The sequence below is a fragment of the Camelina sativa genome, chromosome 17 (genome assembly GCF_000633955.1).
Source record: "Camelina sativa cultivar DH55 chromosome 17, Cs, whole genome shotgun sequence".
Classification (NCBI taxonomy): Eukaryota; Viridiplantae; Streptophyta; class Magnoliopsida; order Brassicales; family Brassicaceae; genus Camelina; species Camelina sativa.
The window spans coordinates 17,706,021-17,727,800 of NC_025701.1; the positions used below are offsets into that span (position 1 = coordinate 17,706,021).

The following is a 21,780-nucleotide window of genomic DNA, read 5'->3' on the forward strand; positions in this document are numbered from 1 at the left end:
AACAACCTTTCTGAGAGTTTCAACAGGACAATTAAAGATGCTAGGAAGTTGCCGGTGTTAAACATGCTCGAGGAATTCAGAAGAATAGCAATGAAGCGTAATAGTAAGCTAGCTGCAAAGACACAAAAATGCAAACTTCGGTTCCCACCAAAGGTAATGCTAATACTAGAAGCAAATCGTAGATCTGCCAAGTTTTGTTCAGTTCTCAAAAGTGGTGAGCACAAATACGAGGTCTTGGAGGGAAGTGGCAGTTTCTGTGTCAATCTCCTACATAGAGAATGTGCTTGCAACCAGTGGAATCTCACAGGCATACCCTGTCCGCATGCCATTTATGTCATCACTGAACATAACTGCGATCCAGAAGAGTAAGTTAGAGTGGTCATCATTTCGGATCATTACTTCAATGTCTTATACATTATGAACTGATGGGATTTTTACTTTTGTAGCTATATTGATAGACGTTTACAAACAACTGTGTGGCAAGCTACTTACAAGGATAACATCGATCCTGTCAATGGGGAATGATTGTGGAGGAGAACAGGCAAAGGGGAAATTGAAGTGCCTGATAAGAGGAAAAAGCGAGGACGTCCAAAAAAGTTTGATAGGATCAAAGAGCCAGGCGAATCATCAAGTAATCCAACCAAGCTCACTCGCGAAGGCAAATCTGTGACCTGCAGCAATTGTAAACAAATAGGTCATAATAAGGGAACCTGCAAAAACCAAGCTGTGCAATTAGGACCTCCACGCAAGAGAGGAAGACCGAGGAAAATCCTGGTAAGCAATTTAACCTTCTATTTTAAATATATGATATCAAATAGTAATTGCAAGTTTAACACATCAGATTTGTGATAGGATAATGATGATTCATGGAGCATCGAAAATGCACCAAATAGGTGGCATAGAGCGCAGACCCAATCAACACCACCTATCGCTCAAAGCCAATCAACGCAATAACCACAAGTACCACAACATTCAAGTGCTCCAGCTACCACTAGTGATCCAGGTAACACAACTGCAAAAGGGCGTGCTCGTGGACGGCCTCCTGGTCGTAAGNAGGTGGCATAGAGCGCAGACCCAATCAACACCACCTATCGCTCAAAGCCAATCAACGCAATAACCACAAGTACCACAACATTCAAGTGCTCCAGCTACCACTAGTGATCCAGGTAACACAACTGCAAAAGGGCGTGCTCGTGGACGGCCTCCTGGTCGTAAGAATGGAGAAGGCAAGGGTCGTGGCAAGGGACGTGGTAAAGGGTCGGATGAACCTCCTCGAGCGCCTGTGTTTTTTATGTCTCCTTGGAATGACAAGGTGTTTGATGTTTGGCAACCTGACAAGAAGTAGAAGAATATTTGTATGCCTTTTGTTGCTATCTAGGATCAATGTAGGATGTTAACTATGTTTTGGCCCCTTTCTTATGGTCAGATCCTTTTTTGTTTTTTGGGATGTTGGATCTTTGTAACAAAATGACTCTTTCGGATCAATGAAATTAGGATATTTTCATTTCAAACATACATTAGCAACTTACAACATAGGAGTTCATATTTCATAACACAAAGAAAGTAAGCTAAATCTTTACCATTACAAGGATCATGGCAATAACAACAATGACACCTCCCCAAGACAATAAGATAAACTGCCTAAGCATATTTTCCCTCTCATTAGCAGCCATCACTTCACTTTCAAGCTTCTTCTTCTCTTCTTCGTGTTTGTTCACTAAATCATGGGAGAGAGCAGTGGAACCAGTCACATTAATTGCCTTCAGAGATTCCCTCAGTACCTTGATCTCATCTCTAGCCTCCAGTAAGCTCACCTTCTGCCAACCGTATGGCCTTTCTTCATCTGCCCACTTTGCAAAACCATGAACAACACACTTAAAGAATCTTCTACCCGGATTCTCATTTGTCCAAGACTTTGCAAGCGTCGTAGCTCTACCACAATTGCAGCAAAGAGGATCCCAGATCCGACTCGAATTTGTATCAGACCCTGAACTTTGGCTCATCATTCTTACGATTAACCCAGGAAGAGAAGAGGAAAACAATAATTGATTTAGGGTTCTCTATCAAGGGCTTCGCGAATTGGGGAAAAACAAGAGTGAAGAGTGAAGGGCAACAGTGTCTTTTAGAGTGTTTAATTAACCACGTGTTATTAATTTTTAACCATGGTTAGTGGTTCTGTCACGATCTTTAACGGCTGTTGACCACGGGATACTAATCAACCAACATAAATATAAACCAACATTTTATTGAACAACAAAAAATAGACCAGGTATTAAACTTCCAACCAAAAAAGACTAGGTATTAATCTTCAAAGAAAAAATAGATGGGATATTTAAAAGCTTTTTTCCAAAAATATAACAAGACGATTGTACTTCCCATGTTTTACGGTAGGTTTACAAAAGGAACATTTAGGAACTTCTTTTTTACCAAAACTCTGCTTACGAGTTAAGGCTTCTTAATCTGTCTTAGAGAGTTACTAAAAAAAAAAACTTTTTTTTAACTAAAACTCTCCTTACGAATTAAGGCTTTCTTAATGTATTTTAGGAAAGCTATTAAAAATTAAAATAAGAAGTGAACATTTTTTTTCACCAAAACTCTCCTTACGAGTTAAGGCTTTCTTAATTTGTCTTAGAGAAGCTATTAAAAAGAAAAAAAAAAGTGAACATTTTTTTTCACCAAAACTCTCCTTACGAGTTAAGGATTTCTTAATTTGTCTTAGAGAAATTATTAAAAAGAAACAAAAAGTGAACATTTTTTTTCACCAAAACTCTCCTTACGAGTTAAGGATTTCATAATTTGTCTTAGAGAAGTTATTAAAAAGTGAACATTTTTTTTTACCAAAACTCTCCTTACGAATTAAGGATTTCTTAATTTGTCTTAGAAAAGTTATTAAAAAAAAAAAAGTAATCATTTTTTTTTATGAAAACTCTCCTTACGAGTTAAGGCTTTCTTAATTTGTGTGAGTTAAAAAGAAAAAATAATTTCTCTTATTTACAAAAACTCTCCTTATGAATTAAGGCTTCTTCTTTTTGTTTTCTTTATATAGTAGCCTCTCTGAGACAAATTCCTTATTGGCTTCTTTTAAAAAACCTCGGATTGGTTATTCGTTCACACAAGTTGTATTGTTTAAACTGAGCAGAGCCAAAGCTTTTTTTTTAATTTTATTTCACTAAAGTTTCTTCCCGTTACGATCCATACAAATCCTAATCCAATGGAGCGTGGTGGTTACCGAGGTGGTCGTGGCGATGGCCGTGGCAGAGGCGGCGGAGGTCGTGGCGATGGTGGTGGTGGAGGTCGTGGTTACGGCGGAGGGGGAGGAGACCGTGGTCGCGGTTATGGCCGCGGTGATCATGGTCGTGGTCGTGGCTCAGAGCGAGGCGGTGGGAATCGTGGTCAAGGTCGCGGTGAGCAACAGGATTTCAGAAGCCAGAGTCAGTGGGGACCTCCGTCTGTTCACGGTGGCCGTGGGAGTGGGACTCAGTTCCAGCAACCTCGACCACAGGCGGTTCCGCAGCCACAAGTGACACAAGCAGGACCTCCGTCAGGTTACGGTGGCCGTGGTACTCAGTTCCATCAACCTCGACCACAGGCGTTTCCGCAGCCACAAGTGACACAAGCAGGACCTCCGTCAGGTTACGGTGGCCGTGGTACTCAGTTCCATCAACCTCGACCACAGGCGTTTCCGCAGCCACAAGTGACACAAGCAGGACCTCCGTCAGGTTACGGTGGCCGTGGTACTCAGTTCCATCAACCTCGACCACAGGCGTTTCCGCAGCCACAAGTGACACAAGCAGGACCTCCGTCAGGTCACGGTGGCCGTGGTACTCAGTTGCAACAACCTCGTCCACAGGCGGCTCAGGTGACACAACTGATTCATGCTGGAGGCGCCGGTAGGGGCGCTTGGAGTCGTAAGCTACAGATTTCTTCTGATTCGGCTTCTTCGTCCACCTCCGTCGTGGTTTCTGAACCCGTTCGTGGTATGCTCTCAATTTTTTGTTTTCGTACCTTTGGGAATTGAGATTAGGGAAAATTCAGAAACGATTATAATAAAATGATTGAGCTTAATTATGAATCATTAGGGAGATTATTTATGTGATTATTTTGTTTTAACGATTATAATAAATGTTTGTATATTAATTTGACAGTTGCTGAAGTTGTGAATCCAAGACCATCTGTACAAGTTGCGTCTACTGATAGGAAAGAACCAATGAAGCGACCTGATAGAGGCGGTGTTGCGGCTGTGCGGCGTGTTAATCTATTTGTCAATCATTTTAAAGTCACCTTCAATCCTGATAATGTCATAATACATTATGATGTTGAAATCAAAGGAGACAATCCCACGAAGAAGATATCGAGGTTTGAGCTAGCTATGGTCAGGGACAAGGTGTTCACCGACAATCCCGGCGAGTTTCCCTTTGCTATGACTGCTTATGATGGTCAGAAGAACATTTTCAGCGCGGCTGAACTGCCTACGGGTTCATTCAAGGTGGAGTTCCCTGCAACTGAAGAGATGAGAGGTCGTAGCTATACGTTTACGATCAAGCACGTGAATGCGCTGAAGCTACGTGACTTGGAAGAGTACATGACAGGGAGTACGTCTTCCAATCCGCGTGATGTATTGCAAGGGATGGATGTTGTGATGAAAGAGCATCCTTCCAAGTGTATGATCACTGTTGGTAAAAGCTTTTTCACTCGTGAAGACTTTCGCTTCGGGGTTGCACCTGCGAGAGGGTATCGTCATACTCTGAAGCCCACGGCACAAGGTTTATCATTGTGCTTGGACTACTCCGTGTTGGCGTTTGGCAAAGCAATGTCAGTCATCGAGTACTTGAAGTTGTACTTTGAGCGGCGGTTTGATATACGTCAGGTCAGGAATTGTAGGGGTGATGTGGAATGGGCATTGACTGGTTTGAAAGTCACTGTCAATCATCGAAAGAACAAGCAGAAACTCACAATTGTAGGGCTGAGTAAGCAAGACACAAAAGACATAGAGTTTGATCTTATTGGAAACGAGCCGCCAAGAAAAACTACCATTGTTGAGTATTTCAGGACCAAGTATGGAAGAGACATTGAACACAAAGATATTCCTTGCTTGGATTTGGGGAAAAATGGTCAGCAAAATTTTGTCCCCATGGAGTTCTGCGACTTGGTTGAGGGTCAGATTTATCCAAAGGAGAACTTAAATAACAAGTCAGCGTCGTGGTTAAAGAAGTTGTCACTGGTCAATCCACAACAAAGGCAGAAAAATATAGATGAGATAATAAAGTCTCGTAATGGACCGATCGGGTATGTGTACAAAGAACTTCACTTTTATTTTTCTATCTTTTAAAATTTTTGTTAGTCTTATCATTTTCTATGTGTGTTTATGACAGTGGAGGAGTCATTAGAAACTTCGGATTGAAAGTGGATACAAACATGACATCGGTGGTAGGTCGTGTACTAAAGGCTCCAACATTGAAGTTGGCAGATAGAAGGGGACCTTTGCGCGTGGAACCTAACGCGACAAAGAGCAATCAATGGAACCTTATGGGGAAGAGAGTCACGAAGGGATCTATAGTCAAGCATTGGGCTGTACTTGACTTCACCGCATCCGTGCCTAGTGACTTTGTGGATGCCCTGATCAAACGTTGTTCGAATCTTGGGATGCAGATGGAGCGTCCTATCGTTTACAAAACATCCAAAATGGTTACGCTTTCTGATTGTAATGCTCTTGAGAAATTGCTTCAGTCCGTAATTGAAGAGGCTTCTCTTAAGCACGGTGGGGCTCGTCCAACTCTTGTTCTTTGTGCTATGTCCGGGAGGTGTGATGGCTACAAGACTCTGAAATGGGTAGCAGAAACCAAACTGGGTTTGGTAACTCAGTGTTTCTTGACCGGGTCTACCACTAGAATTTCTGATCAGTACCTTGCAAATCTTGCCCTCAAGATAAACGCAAAGGTTGGTGGAAGCAACGTCGAGCTGGTGGATAATACTTTCTCTTTCTTCCAAAAAGACGATGAGGTCATGTTCATTGGTGCCGATGTCAATCATCCCGCTGCTCGAGACAAGAAGAGCCCGTCTATTGTTGCTGTTGTCGGTACTCTAAACTGGCCTGAAGCTAACCGTTATGCAGCTAGAGTCATTGTCCAGCCTAACCGTAAAGAGGAAATACAAGGATTTGGGGGTGCTTGCTGGGAGCTTGTCAATGCTCATGTTAAGTCCACTGGGAAACAACCTAACAAGATTGTGATATTCCGTGATGGTGTCAGCGATGGTCAGTTCGATATGGTTCTCAATGTGGAGTTGCTTGATGTCAAGCTGACTTTTGAGAAGAATAATTACAATCCAAAGATAACGGTCATCGTAGCACAGAAACGTCACCAAACCCGTTTCTTCCCCGCTACAAACAAAGATGGAAGTGATACGGGCAATGTGCCTTCAGGTACGGTTGTTGATACTAAAGTCATCCACCCGTATGAGTATGATTTCTACCTATGCAGTCACCATGGAGGGATCGGGACAAGCAAACCGACTCATTACTACACTCTTTGGGATGAACTTGGATTCACATCAGATCAGGTTCAGAAGCTCATCTTCGAGATGTGTTTCACTTTCACTCGCTGCACCAAACCCGTCTCTCTTGTTCCTCCGGTTTATTATGCTGACATGGTTGCCTATAGAGGAAGGATTTACCATGAGGCAAGCTCTCGTGAGAGGAACATTATTCAGCCGAGGGGAGCTTCTACGTCTGCTGCTTCGCTTGCCTCTTCATTACCATCTCTTACAATCGAGGACACAGCAAGTTACAAGCTGCACCCATTGCTTGAGAATGTTATGTTCTTCGTCTGAAGAAGAGTGTGAGTTTTTTTTGGTGTTTAGGGTCCCAAGCTGAACTTAATACTATATTCGGAATCGGAACGCCCGAAAAACGCAGTTTTACTCCTTTTTTCTGGTTAGAAAGGAGTTTGTGCGTGAATCTAATTGGGTTTTTTCGCAGTGTGTTTCTTTTATTTTGGTTGGTGTGTTGAAATGAATATCTATCTATTTGGTGTTGTAATAATGCTCTTTAGAGCAGAAACCACGTCTTNTTTTTTTTTTTTTTTTTTTTTTTTTTTTTGATTGTATTTCAGACTCTGGTTGCGTTTTGCAAATTTGGTTGCAAATTATCTCATATTTTGCTTGCGTTTTGCAAATTTGGTTTTATTAAAGCTTAAGATCTCAGAGATAAGACAACAAGTACAAGTAGGAATATATTGTAGTTTGGCTTTTACATGTTCATTTTGTGTCTGAAGTTTAGTAATTGCATTGATCGTGTCCGGTTGTTACAGAAGTATATAGTGAAGCTCTGCATCATTCGATTAATTCATTCAACTTTTGAGCCTTGTGGACTAACACATATATAATACAAAAGATCATCAATGTGAATAAAAAATATGCTAGTCTCTCTGAAGTCTGAACTCGCTTTTAGCATGTACCCTTTCTTCTAGACTTTCTATGTAATGATATATATTCATTTGTTGGCGAAGCAAATAACGTGTATATGCATTTAAGCCTAAACTTATTTTAGCCCCATTACATAGGTGGAGTCGGTTGACCAGTGAACTTGTTAACTCGTGTGTGCTCCTCTCTTTTTTTCAAACTCTCATATATTCGTCATTCGCTCTGTTTATTGTTCTACTTCCTGAGTTACATTTATTTGTAATGTCTCAATCTACCTAAGATTCTATTGGGTTTAAGCTCATAAAACATTTTTTAAGCTTGCTCAGAAGGTGGAGTAAAGTGGTTTGCCGGTAGGAATGACTAATGCATGCTTGGGAAGCTGAAGTATGTTTGTATGACTGTGTTTTGTGGATACAGAGTATGGGTTAGTTGGACCTAGCCTATATTTGTGGAATTTACGCTGATTTTGTCATGCATAAAATACCACCATGCATAGTTAACTTGGTTTATTATAAATAGATTCAGATTCTGGGTTCAGTAAGTATCCTATGTTTGGTTTCTATGTTTAGTGAAATTTTGAGATCTAAGAGATGATGAAATAATGAGTTCGAGGTGTATGTTTTTACTCTGATTAATTATGGGCTTTTTGTGTATTTTTCTGATGGAGCTTACTGATATTTCTCTTGGGTTCATGAACCATAGCTGTTAACTTTTAAAATAATAAGACATTATTGAAGGTGGATTTTGAACAATGTCAAAGTTTTATTACTAAAATTAGAATATGGTTTTAAAAAAATTTAGTTGCGATGTTACGTGTATATATACTCATTGATTGGTTGCTTTGTTGCTTTCAGAATCTCTCATTTACAACATTGACTCATTTAGAATTTTATGTTATATACACTATGTTCGGTTTGTAAATTAAAAAAGCGTCACGTACTATTGTTTGTTTTATAAGCGACGTTTTTTTTTTATATAGGAAATATATAAAATCATCTAATAACAAAACTTTTGTTTGTTATACTTTATTCTATCNAAAAAAAAAAAAAAAAAAAAAGTGAAAAAGACATGATAGTCGAAGTGTATCACACGAATCGAACTATAATAATCTATACTCTTTATTTTATTCCGATTTTATCATTTTCGTGTTATCCTTTTGGTTCATGTTATTTTCATATGTATATTCCACCCAAAAAAAACGTATATTCTATTATTTTTACCAAAAAAAACGAGTTTTAATTTTTCTTTTTTTAACCCCACTCATTAACATAAGTTAGGCATATATTATACATTTTTTTATAAAAAAAAAAATTACCCTAAAGACTAAAGTTTGGCATATAAATAAAAAGATGAAACCTATGAATTAAATACATAACTAATATATACACTTTAAATTGAACAATTTGTTTTGTTTTTTTTTTTTTTTTTTTTTTTTTCTTATTTTCGTGTAACAGCTGTATATTTTTATTATTTTAGTGTGTTTGCCCAGAGATGGAGTGTTTTGTGTTGTTGTTTCTTCTCTATCGTAACAACATCGTTTCACATTGATTAAAGCTTTCTTCTTCATCATCATCTTCAACAACGTCTTCTTCTTTCATTGATGCTACTTCCCTTTTACCCTTTCTCTCTGCTTTTTCCTCTCTCTCTCTCCCTCTCTCACTCTCACAGTTTTCTCTTTCTCGATTCTGAAAAAATCTTCTCCCTTTGCGTGACATTTTCTTCAATTTCAGATCCCCTTCCTTTTTAATCTGAGATTCTTCATAGGTTCCATGGATCTTAATTTGACTTCGATTTGAATCCCAGTTTCGTTGTCCCTCGATCGGGTTTTTTGGATCTTCCCCAATCTAGGTATTTATTTGCCTTTCTTTGTCTGTATGTATCTTATCGAATCTGCATTTTGTTGTGAGTTTTTTTTGAGATTTTTGAGATTAGGGTTCGTCTCTAGTGTAGTTTGTTTATCGTATCTCTAATTCAGATTAACTAAGATTCGATTTTAAGGTATCGAGATTGATAAATTTATGAAAAAAGGTGGATTGAGATTGGTGATGATGATGTCTTTGTTGTCAATTTGGGATTTTGGTGTAGGTTTATAAACGATGAGATAGTGCTACGAAAGACCCAGATTTTGTTATTGTCTGCAATGTCGACGACGTCTTTGCAAACGATTGGTGCTATTAAGTCATATCATCACCAAGCTCAGCATTTGGTTAAGAACTATCTATTAGCTGATCCCTTTATTCCTTACACCTCTGTTCTCACCGGCATTTTCCTTTGCAAAGTGGTAAAGTTCTGTTCTTTTTTATCTACTTATGGATTTTATAGATCTGGTCTGGGAAGAAGCGAGATCCATGCAGTGATTGATTGATGATTGTATGTTATTTTGCAGGTGTATGATCTTTGTCATTTTATCAGCAACTCACATTCGAAGACTTATATCATTCTCACTAAAATTCAAAGAATCGAATGGAATAACCGGTTTGTGTGTTTTGATGATTGTTTTACTCTTTTTCAAGTGTTGTGTGTGTGTTTGTTTAGGTTTTTGAATCGTTTCATTTTGTTTGGCAGGGGTATCTCAACAGTTCATGCTATATTTATCTCGGCTCTGTCCCTGTATTTTGTTTTCTGGTCCGACCTCTTTTCTGATAGGTGGCATAATGATCTTGTTGTTTTCCGGAGCTCACGGCTTTCCTCTCTTGGTTTAGGGGTATGCACTGATTTCACTGGATACATAAAGGCTAATGTAGAGTCTTTGAGAGGAGAGTTTCTGAACATTATTATATCAATGATTTGCAGATATCTATTGGTTACTTCATTGCTGATCTTGGGATGATCTTTTGGAAATACCCTTCATTGGGTGGGATCGAGTATGTAAGTAACTTTTCTCGACCAAACAAACACTTTACTCTATCTAGTGTTTTCTCTCAAAAAGATATTCAAGATTCTCCCAAATATTCAGCTTGTTGAGGTTTCACTTTCGGTTTATCAACTTCCACACCTCTGCATTGCTCAACAATATTAATATGTAAAGATTGCTAACACGCTTGAAACTAAGACAGAGATTGGCATATTGATTTCAGATTGTGCATCATTCACTATCGGGGGTAGCAGTCGCCTACTCTTTGTTTTCTGGGGAAGGACAGTTGTATACCTACATGGTCCTCATCTCAGAGATTACAACCCCAGAGATCAACTTGAGATGGTACTTCCCTCTTTTCCATTTACTGTACAGGAATTATTACCTTAGCAATCTTTCTTCTGACAAAAAAAAGCGGACTGTGGGGGTCTTATGAAGGTACCTGGACACCGCTGGTATGAAGAAGTCATTGGCATACGTTGTTAATGGCGTTTTCATCTTCTTGGCCTGGCTGGTACGTTGTTAATGGCGTTTCCCTAATGATTATAAAATCCTTATGAACATTCGATTCATTTCGATGCTAGGCATTTATGTCTCTACTTATCACTCACTACACTTTTATGTCAGGTTGCTAGAATTCTACTGTTCATATACATGTTTTATCATGTCTATCTCCACTACAACCAGGTAAAACTCATAATCCCCTTCTCATCATTCTCCTTACTATGTAGCGGATTTATTGATATGTTGATCCCCTATAGCTTCAAAACCTTCCTCATGAAGTCAACGCTTCAAATTTCTCGATGTGGTTTTTTGGTTTATGTGATTGGGAATTACTTTGTTTTGTGGTAGGTCATGAGGATGCACATCTTCGGTTACGTTTTGGTATTCGGGGTACCAGCTGCGCTTGGTGTCATGAACTTGGTATGGTTCGGGAAGATTGTGAGAGGGGTAAAGAAAACATTAGCAAAGAGATGTGAATGTTGAGGATTGGTGGTGAGTCTTCCTCACAATGTTGTTTCATCAGATCATCATCTTCTCTTCTTTGTCCCTCTGACATATGTCTGTCTCTCTAGTGTAAGTAGTTTTTGTCTGATGGAGAAAGAAAAAGGAAAAAAAACCAAAAATGATACGATCCTCTGACTCTGTAAATGATCAAAAATTCAAGCCTCTCTTTACGTTTTTCAGTATACAATGTAATTCTGTTTTCTTTCTTATAGTTTTTTTTTTTTTTTGCCTCTAGGGTTTTAATTTAATTACATGTAGAGTAAACACTAGAGGAAAAAAACATTTAACTTTTACTATATTTTGGTTCAATTTTCTCAGTAACAAGAACTATGAATGTATTAAAACAGCAAAATATGAATGTGTAATTTTATTTGAACCAAATGTAGTAGTTGCCAGTTAGATGATTAAGGATTTACAGTTTAGAGATATACACAGCAAAATAGATAATAGCGTAGAGTTCGGTGGAAGAACATGTATTTAAAACCCCGCTCGTGATGGCCATTATGTGGACTAGTTGTTATGGTTATCGGTGGTGGCTCATAGGCCCAATCAATGAACACAATTGCACAATATGAATACTGCACTGTCACATGAACTGCGTATTCGTATGTGTCGACATCATTGAGTTCTCTTTTTATAATAATTAGGATAATGTACGGATACAAACAACGGTATGTGACTGATTGTGTATTTTTTTAGTCCTGTTTACTTTGTTTTCTGTTGTTTCTGTAAGACAAAAAAAAATAGTGTTTTGTTTTTAATTTTTGTGAAAAAAGAATAGTATTCTCTTATTAAGAAAAAGAAATGTCAAAACCATGCATTTTACTGGTTTTGAATATCGACGGTGAGAGAATCCACATTTATGTAAATGTTATCATTTCTAGTACTAATTAATCACAACTAAATGTCAGACCAAGTTTATAATCAGTGTAACAACATACATTAACCATACAATCTAAACATTGTTTTGTCTGTATATCAGTCTAAGTAAACCATTTTTAATCACACGAATAGATTTTTCTAGATTTGATTTTCAGGTACAATTTGGTGTGTCATAAGTTAACATAGCGCACCAGTCTCTATCTAAAATGTTTTTATTTTATTTTTATTATTATTATTGTCATTATTTCAACACAGCTCACTTTCTCTGTAGAAAAGCTGCATCTGAAGGGGGTGTGTGGGGGAGAAAAAGAGAGGCACTTTTGGCCATAGAGTACAACACTATACCACATTACATACTTCACTTTTCTTTTTTCTCTTTCTTATAAACATTTTATAATTTTATATCCTATTATATTGGTTACCAAATTGGCCCATTGTGATTTATTGTTGTGACCCCTCATGGGTTCCTCTTATTTCCCCTTTTTCACTAGCAAATAAAATATCGAACTATCGTGTTCATAAGATGGACCTTACGTGTGTTTATAGGATCTGCGCATTGACTATATATCTATATGAAGCATGGGTTATTCAAGTTCAACTTAGACAGAATAGTTTCCACTTTTCTTAACTACATTCTTAGAGATATTGAAATCTTATTAAAGGACAAAATGAAACGTGGCTTAAGTAATTCTACCTTAACCCCCACCATGGTAGGATTGTTGACTATAGCTAGGGTTAACGTACGTGGGTTGTGTCTAACCCGTTGTTACATTATGCTATGGGGCGGTTTCTCAATTTATTATAGTGTTTGCAAAAATGTAGGTCTTGTGAAATGAGTTAACTGCGAAGTGTACCGGTTTATAGTGTAAAGATCACATACCATATACCAACTGGTTTATAATTAGTATGTATATTGGACAGGATGGTCTAACCTTAGGTTTGTAGTTTAAATACACTCTACACTTTGATTAACAATCAGAAATCTTAGAAGCTAAAAAAGAATTAGAAGGATTTTTGTTTTTTTGTCACTAAGCTCTTTGATGCATTGAAGAGAGAGAAGAATGAGAAGGGAACCAATAATACTCAATAGAATGGCCTCCACACTCTTCCCCTTCCTTTGACTGCTCTCTCTGCCCCCTTTGACCACTTTCTCTCTCACTTAAATGCTTCCCTACGCTCCTCTCTCCTGCTCGTTCATCTCACGCTCTCCATCCAAAAGTATCATAGCTTCTTCTTATTTAAGTGCATGATTATATAGGTCCATGATTAGCTATCTACGTCGTCCTTCTAAGTCTTTTTTGGTTACACCAAATGTAATTGAGTAGCATTACATTTACGTGTATCCGTTAAGGCTCCATATTTTTGAACTATAGTCACAAACTGTATCGTCAAGGATCTCTCTTATACGAATAGATCATGTAATTTTGTATAGAATCATACATATGCCAAGAAAGCATACATACATGTAACGTAAGTTAACTTGATAATTAGTAACAAAAGATACGGTTTTGACCTATTACTAGCTAAGCACCTTAATTTGGTGTATTTATTCTATAGGAACATACATACACTATCAAAATCGAAACATAGAGTTTCCTTGTGATATGAAGTCCACAGTTTAATTACCATGTACATAAGTATCACATTTCGATTTTGCATGGAATCAACAAACTTCACTTACTTATAAAAACATTTGATAGTGAAAAACAATATTAAGACTTCAAATATCAATTTATGTACTCCGATCATCACTCTCCACGATTTTAATCACTTCCCTAATCAAATTAACTACATAACAATTATTCAAGTTATATATATTATGGTGGACCTCCTTGATGTTGATTATTATGGCGAGCAGAAGAAGATGATGAAGAAGAAGAAGCTAAGGCAAAAATGGAGCTCGCTAGCTTATTAATGGCTTCCACTAATCCATTCATCCCTTCTCTGTTCATCTCAACACTGGATTCTTCGATCTTTAGTCTCCTCTCTTGTACACTCATCACTTCTTTATGTCTCCGATCTTGTCTCTCCTCACTCTCCCTAATCGCGTTTGCAATCACAGTCACACTTCTTGATAACGCAGCTGCCACTGTCGTCTCTTCTTCACCGCCACCACTAGGACCGGCGGTTGTGGTCGGCATTGTTCTCCTTCTCTTCGCCGGAGATGTGTCTGAATACTCACTTGTATCAGAATCTGAGCTACTACTATCCTTCTTCAACAAAGATTATTAAACACATAACCCGTAACCAATTACTTGTTAATACCAATTAAAGATAACGTAATGTATATATATCCAAAATAATCCAATCTTAATAGCAAGATACCTAATGTATGGTTTTTTTTGTTAAATACATTAGTATTTTTTTTTTTGTTCTTAGTTAAGAGTTGTATCAAACAAAAGAATAACATTAGCTTTTACACATCAAAAAGTTGCATTAAAATTGTACATTATTTTCAGGTTTAATCAGCCTAATTATTGACATAAAGTACAATGTGGGTTTTTCTTTTAATCTCAGATTTTTTTTTAGTATTCTCAAATAATAAAAACTAAACTTAAGAGCAAATGCTAGAAGTTAAGAAGAGAGAGAAAGAAGGTACCTACTGTGGGCAGTATTGGCTGAGCATGAAAAGAAGGCGGTGGAGGCGGTGGCAGAAGTAGTGGTCGTGGTAACGGCTGCAGCGGCGGTGGTTGAGACGGTGGCGGAGGAAGAGATACTATAACAGCAGGAGGAGGAGGAGGAGGCTGATGAATGATTTGATGTACTTTTGGAACAACAAATCCTAAACCTTGTTGTTGTAGCACTTTTTGTAACTGTCCACCGCCCGAACCGTTTCCACTTCCAATAGCGGCAGCAGCAGCCGCAACAGCAGCGGTCACGGCGGTTGCTGCGGTGGAAGAAGGCAGTGTTTTATTTTCAACCACCTCGAACAAAGCTTGGTATGTCTGAGGCAACATATTACTCGGCAAGTTTCTCTCTTTCCTCTCACTCTTCTCCATCTTCCAGTACGACGGCGTATCCCCAGCAGAGGCGGCGGCAGCAGCAGCTGAAGATGAAGAGGACTCTGCCGCGGAAATAGACGATTCTACCCTTCGCCTCTCGTACTCTCTAACCTTTTTGTAGTCTCTCATAAGATTATCCCATTTGTCATTGCACTGATTCTGGCTCCTCATACAACCTTTTCTCCAACAGTAGTCTTCTATCCACTTCCACCGTAGCTCAGCTGGTTTGTTACTACTACGGCTGTCTTGTTGCTGCTCCGGCGGTGGAAGGCCGATGGACCGCCGCATCCGCCTCTCATCATCCATCTTCTTGGCTTCAATGAGCACCATGGTCTCGTTTAGAGTCCAATTACCTTTTCTGTACTCTCTCATCATAACTAACCCACCACTTTGGTCAGCCATGTTTTTTTCTTTTCTTGAAATAATCTTGAAAAAATCAAGAACTAGAGAGAGATTAGTGTAGAGAGAGAGAGAGAGAGAGAGAGGCTTTTGGTAGGTGTTGGAGAAAGGGGAGAAGAAAGGGATTGTCTTGAGGTGGGGATAGGTGTAGTGTGTGTTTAAGTTTTGGGGATAGTTTGATTTATTTTCTTTATGTTTTTCATGTGGGTGTGTGATTGAGAAGACTGGTCAAAATCTTTTTGTTGTAGTACTAAGATTGTCACCAAGTGCAATAAAAAGGACAAGTATTGCAAAATTGGGAGCCAAGTGAAAAGAAAAACTAAGTAGTGTTGTAACCCATTCATTCATTAATTTTTTTTTCTTTTTCTTTTGGCAACATTCATTCATTAATTTATTAAATTGACCATTTTCTCTCTTTTTTTTTGTTTTTTTTTTTGTTTTTTTAATATATATCAAACTTCATTCATTCATTCATTCATTCATTCATGTCTCTCTTTATTTCTTTGGGGACAGGAAATCTTAGGTGTATCTAGCATTTCTAATTATGTACACAATTTCAAATAGGTGGAGTAAATGGGTCAATGTTTCATAAAATCTACTTCCCTATTTTTTTCATAAATAATTTAATGGTAAAAACTGTGTTTTTCATAATCGCAGTAGTATGTTTAGTAAATTAATAGAGATAAGAACATCTATCGATCGATTTTTTTTTTCTTGTTGTTTAATTAGGTTTTCAAATCACCATTGCTGCATAATTAGATACTAGAAATTGTATGTATTGAAAGGTAAGTAGACCAAGCTAGACGTATATATACGACAAAAATGTCAAGAAACCACAAATGCGAACAATGCGATTCGATATTTTTAATTAGTTTAGGACCACAAATGTCCTCATAAACGGTCTTATTCAACAGGCAAATGCGTGAGTGTTGTATCTGTTTTCAAACTTATAAGAAATTGGTAGATTTTGGAGGCATCCTATGTAGATCTCGTTTCCATTTTAATAAAACTAATACAGTGATAATATATACATGACTTTTTTTTTCAAACTTCGAAAAGCTATTGGCTTTGTGTATGATTGTTTCTCATACTTTCTTTTACAAAAAAATGGATTGATTTGCGATTCTCTAACTCATGTGCACGAGCTATTAGTAGAATAATTACTTTCTTTTAATGTATCTGCCTTTGAACTTATTTTTGCGCATGCATGTATGTTAATTTGTATACAATACGTCAATGCTTAATTTCCTTACGTACATAAACTATATTTAGAAATCATATGTATAATTAAGGATTTGGAGTAAAACATGGATTAGGATTCTTATTATAGGTTCCTTACACAAAATATGTATAGAAATATATATATATATATATATATATATTCACAGATTTTTAAAAGGACACAACTTTTTATCCTTTAAAAATTTGAAAGCATATTTGTAATGATTAAATTATCATTTCTATCCTATTTTGGTAATTAGAAGACCTTAAATCAAATTTCAACTAATGTTCATAAATAAATTTGGTCTTCATGATTAAATTCTCGTTTTCACGAAGATTAGTCTTCTATATATATAAGTTATCTAATAAAAAAAAATGCGATATTTAGAAATATATAAAAGTAAATATTCATGGATAGCTAAAGTATTCTTAATGTATATTCTTAATGTATGAATTAGAACACATAAATATTGAAATTTCATTATTTTCCAAAGTAGTTAGATGTCACAGTATTTAAAAACTCAAAAAAAAGTATAATTTTCGTAAAAGTACTTTCTCAGCAACAGAAATAGATAAATTAATATATACATAATAATTTGCGTACACTACGTAAGTTGCATTGCATGGCGAGAGATATTATTGCATCCCATATGGAAAATACAAACAGTGCATCATTGTCTGCAAAATGATACATAAACAATCAAGCTCCCACGTTACAAATCTACGATGCAGAGATGTTATTAGTCTTTCAATAAAAGGTTCAAAACTAATGATTTCTTAGGAAATATAATGGTATACGAAATTATTTGAAATGTAATATTTGGAATCCATCTACTTTAGATGATCTATGCTATCAGAAGTTTAATATATCTACAATCAATTAGGATAAAACCACTTTTCTAATGAGGCCATGGACGAGCCATTTTTTACATGTAATTTACATCTGAAGTATTTTTTTAGATAACTATTGTTGCAACTCTACTTACAAACATCATGTATGGTTTGAAACACAAAATTCAAAGATATTAAATTTTAAATAGTTTATGAAGATTTTCATGAGAATGTTTGTGTGTGTGGTTTAAGAAGATATATACTTAAATTAAACGGTTAATTAAACCTATATCGATATATAGTTATAACTTATAAGAATGATGTGATTCAAAGTAACAATTATAATTGATAGACGTGTAAAACAAATAAATAAATGAAAGTGGAATGAACTTAAACAAGTAAAGGATCTATCGAAACTTGCATGGAGGGAGTGGACTTAATCATATGTATTTCTGCATGCATGGATCGTGTATGCTTTTTGTAAAGATCATATCTCTTAAACTTTCAAAGTTTATTAACTTAAAATAAAATAAAAAATCAAATCTAGTATGAAAAGCATACATGAATCAATTACAAGACCGACGTTACAACCTTAACAATCATTAAAATGCAAAGTCTCTGTTTCTCTCTCTTCTTATTTGTAGTATTTGTTTCATGGTTGACATGCATGCCACTATAATTAGTCACGTCAAAACAATGAAGCCCTAGTAAGAGTATATCATTTAAAAAATTTAAAATGAATACTTTTTGTCATGATATAATCAAGCTATTGATATATATATATGGAACAAATCAAGCTATATTGATATTTCTGTTCATTAAAATAGGACTTTAAAATACGAAATTGAAATTTGGTTATATGCAAGGAATGTGGTTTCAAATTTTCAATAGTCACGACTACGAACCTAATTAGTATGCTTAAATCAAATAATAATATATATACAGTAGCTTGGTCATATCATGACAAAAAAGTATGCGTTTTAGTACATATATAGTAATTGTACACAATATTTTACTTGAATAATAATATGAATTTTGGTTTTGAATGGTACAAATTAAGTATAAATAGTTGATATAACGTACTAACACTTGTAGAAGTGTTTCTTTTTTTGTTTATATACTATAAAGGAATTTTCCTAAGTGTTTAACTGATCGAAATTATATTTTTGTGTTTTTTCTTTTCTTATATATCTACAAAGAAAATGGAAATCGTAAGTAAACGTATGTTTCATATACTTTAGACGAACTGCATAATTCAATTTTGGACTTCCACTCAATATTTTTTTCATAATTGATAACGAATTTGCAAAATATATTAAATGGGAAATTTGCCTATTTTTTAGATGTTTTGGAGGATTTGACGATATGATTTATTTGAAAATGTAAGATTTTTGTGAAGTGACCTTAGTGTAGTGGTAGGAGGTAAGTTCATTTGTAGAAGGCACCATCACACTTGTGATCGAATTTTGGTTTCTACGAATGTAGGAATTTGGCTAATGGACCGGCCAGTTGTGGCCCAACAGTTGACAAAAAAAAAAAAAAACAATTGAAAGCAACCATAAATGTAGTGGTTGAAAAAAAAAATGTAAGATTTTATGTTCTGAAAATTTAAAACAACTTAACTAAAAAAAGAAAAATTATGTATGTATGAATTCTTTTTATTATTTTTCTATGACAATTGTACACAATAAAAATTAGTTTATAATAGTTATACCTTAATTAAAAGTAAATTATAATAGTTTCTGAATTTAAAATCTTAATCATATCAGCCAAATAAATAAGACTCAATATATTTCAATGAAGGGAAAAAAACCTATATATGGAAAACAAAGACGAATATAAAAAATTACACAACCGTATTATCACTTGCTCTAAACACCAAACACAAGCATCAATATATATCACTTTGAAATGTGGTGTCCATTTAATGCGTTATCGTTTTGTTTGTTAGTTATCTATTGTGAATAAATTTAACAAAAAGATAGTAACTGCTAACTATGATGGTGTTAAGTGTTACCTATATGATTTTAATGATGAATTTGATTTACATATTCCTGGTTAGAATGTTTAATACAAAGTTTTGAGGCGTGATCGCAATTTCTTTTGAGCATCATACTATTTTTTCTGAAGAAAAAAGAAAGGAAAAAAGTCCATTTCGTCCTTTAAGACAGGACACTGAAAAGCCTGCGCCGCCACGTCAGCGTCTTCTTTTGTCAAGTAATTTAATAGTGTGCCAGCTAGGACCCTCCAAGTATTCGCTTTGACCAATCACTTTTGTAGATTTCGCAACGCATCTCTCTCTAACGAAACAAAACACATTATTTTGCAACAATGTAACGATTTTACTTTTGGTTTTATTTTCACTTAGGTCCATTCAAGTGATATCATAAACAGAAAATGCTATAGTATTATTATTTGATAAGAGTATTGTGAAAAGTGGCATTTCTTATAGAAGAAATATGGACGTTTAAAAACAAAAAACTGGATGTCATGAAAAAAAAAATGAAGACACTCAACATTTTTATAAACCCAAGGGTTTTTTCTTAACTGCAAAAATTTCCAATTTTCTGAAAATTTAAGAAACCTTTAGTAGCATATTTGGATCCTTTAAAAAACTAATTTCGTGTGCAAGAGATACGTGGAGATTGTTAATTAGTTCAATGATGGATTTTTGGTGAGTTGGATATATGGCGCAGCGTAACTGATAGAAAACTTTGTGTTCGTTGATTCTCACGAATAGCCGAACAGAGGAGTTTGTCTACTGTCGTTGATTCAAAGAGACAAGCTTGTAGATCGTTGATTCAAAAGAATAGCCGATAAACAAGAAAATAGAGAAACTTAAAGCTCTGAAATATTATTCAGTAAAAGATATCTTCCTTCTTGAAGCTAAGATGATATTTATACATAAGAAGCAAAGAAAACCCTAGGTTGTAAACCGACTAAAACAGAGCAAAACAAAACATAAAGCCCAAGATAAACATAAACGTAAACAAAACCCAACGAGAAAAGGAAATAGAAGACGAACGCCTAAGATGCGCTGCATTAGGTCCCTCCGGGTAGAAAAAGATTCGCCTCTGAATCTGGTTCGTCATTGTCACCACGATACTTCGAGAGATATTTGACGTTAAACACATTAGAATTCTGCATATGAGGAGGTAATTGAAGGCGATAAGCATTATCATTGATACGTTCCAACACCTCCACCGGACCAATTTTACGGGACCGAAGCTTATTGTATTCATGCGAAGGCATATGATCCTCAGTAAGAACAACCCACACCTTATCACCTGGTTGAAAGACTAACTCCCGCCATTTGACATCGGCTTTGTCCTTGTAGCGTTGGGAAGAGAGTTCCAACTGTTCACAAGCCTGCTGATGCGTAGTCTTCAAGGCATCCACAAATTCCACCGCACGTCCATGCAAACGACGAGGATCTGGAACTGTCGTCAACTCCAAAGGACCCCGCGGTAATAAACTGTAAACAATCTCAAAATTACTAAAACCAGAGCTATGGTTAGTCGCATGATTATGCGCAAACTCAGCCTGACACAAATGAGTTTCCCAAGAACGTATATTGTCACCAACCAGACACCGCAACATATTACCCAAAGCACGGTTAGTCACTTCTGTCTGACCATCAGTTTGCGGGTGATACGCCGTACTCATGTCAAGACTGGTACGTAACAATTTTCAAAGTATTGACCATGAGCCACTCGAGACTTGGTCATGTCCGTACGGTCATCCGTACAAGTATCAAATAAGGCCGAGTCTAATTAAGATATATGAAGAAAGAAGAGGCCGAGTTTTCTAAAGGCCCATAGAAAGATCTAGAATGCTTCTTATAGCCGTTAGAGGATAAGCGAGAGCAAGTCACGGGTTAGCTTCCTCGTAGGAGACCATGACCGGTCGCTATCAGTATTGGGATCCGCTCCTCTCTCTCTCTTTATGTCCCTATCATCTTATTGTCGAGTGGAAAGGGAGTAGCTCTAGTTTGTGTACCTATTTAAAGGCTTTGACCTACATTGTAACCGATATACTAATAGAATCTTATGTTTCTCTTATTCTCTTTGCCGTTTTCATCCTCTCCATCTCAAATTCTTCTCTTTACTTCCGCTTACACTAACATGGTATCAGAGAAATCTCGAGTCTTGACTCTCTAAACTC

At 36.4% G+C, this 21,780-nt stretch overlaps 5 protein-coding genes across 7 annotated transcripts in view; 3 read left to right on the forward strand and 2 right to left on the reverse strand.

The window, feature by feature from the left end:
* The window catches only part of LOC104759590, a 1,233-nt gene extending 708 nt beyond the window's left edge, over positions 1 to 525 (forward strand). The window contains exons 2-3 of the mRNA XM_010482501.1: positions 27 to 365; positions 447 to 525. Coding sequence (XP_010480803.1) covers positions 27 to 365; positions 447 to 525 — 418 coding nt within the window. The remainder of the gene's footprint in view (positions 1 to 26; positions 366 to 446) is intronic.
* Positions 933 to 2,023, reverse strand: LOC104759591 (uncharacterized protein At4g04775-like). Its single transcript, XM_010482502.2, has 2 exons — positions 1,581 to 2,023; positions 933 to 1,088 (listed from the first exon to the last, which is right to left on the reverse strand). Exons 1-2 carry the CDS (start codon positions 2,004 to 2,006, stop codon positions 933 to 935), a joined length of 582 nt encoding a protein of 193 aa, XP_010480804.1. The 5' UTR covers positions 2,007 to 2,023.
* Positions 3,064 to 7,286, forward strand: LOC104757526 (protein argonaute 2-like). Its single transcript, XM_010480274.2, has 3 exons — positions 3,064 to 3,977; positions 4,146 to 5,286; positions 5,373 to 7,286. The coding sequence occupies exons 1-3, from the start codon at positions 3,212 to 3,214 to the stop codon at positions 6,826 to 6,828; spliced, it is 3,363 nt and encodes a 1,120-aa protein (XP_010478576.1). The 5' UTR covers positions 3,064 to 3,211; the 3' UTR covers positions 6,829 to 7,286.
* On the forward strand, positions 9,033 to 11,508 carry LOC104757527 (transmembrane protein 56-B; the record flags this gene model as incomplete). Its single annotated transcript, XM_010480275.2, is given in 9 exon segments — positions 9,033 to 9,267; positions 9,505 to 9,700; positions 9,806 to 9,894; positions 9,985 to 10,123; positions 10,213 to 10,287; positions 10,497 to 10,618; positions 10,712 to 10,787; positions 10,901 to 10,960; positions 11,126 to 11,508. Coding segments are annotated over 8 exon segments (837 nt in total). The 3' UTR covers positions 11,261 to 11,508.
* LOC104757528 (amyloid beta A4 precursor protein-binding family B member 1-interacting protein-like) lies at positions 13,864 to 15,805 on the reverse strand. 3 transcript variants are annotated; one of them, XM_010480277.2, is made up of 2 exons: positions 14,767 to 15,805; positions 13,864 to 14,373 (listed from the first exon to the last, which is right to left on the reverse strand). In XM_010480277.2, exons 1-2 carry the CDS (start codon positions 15,565 to 15,567, stop codon positions 13,981 to 13,983), a joined length of 1,194 nt encoding a protein of 397 aa, XP_010478579.1. In that variant the 5' UTR covers positions 15,568 to 15,805; the 3' UTR covers positions 13,864 to 13,980. The 3 variants fall into 3 exon arrangements, with proteins under 3 accessions (XP_010478579.1, XP_010478580.1, XP_010478578.1); XM_010480278.2 differs by having other exon boundaries at positions 13,864 to 14,333; positions 14,763 to 15,805; XM_010480276.2 differs by having other exon boundaries at positions 13,864 to 14,376; positions 14,767 to 15,804.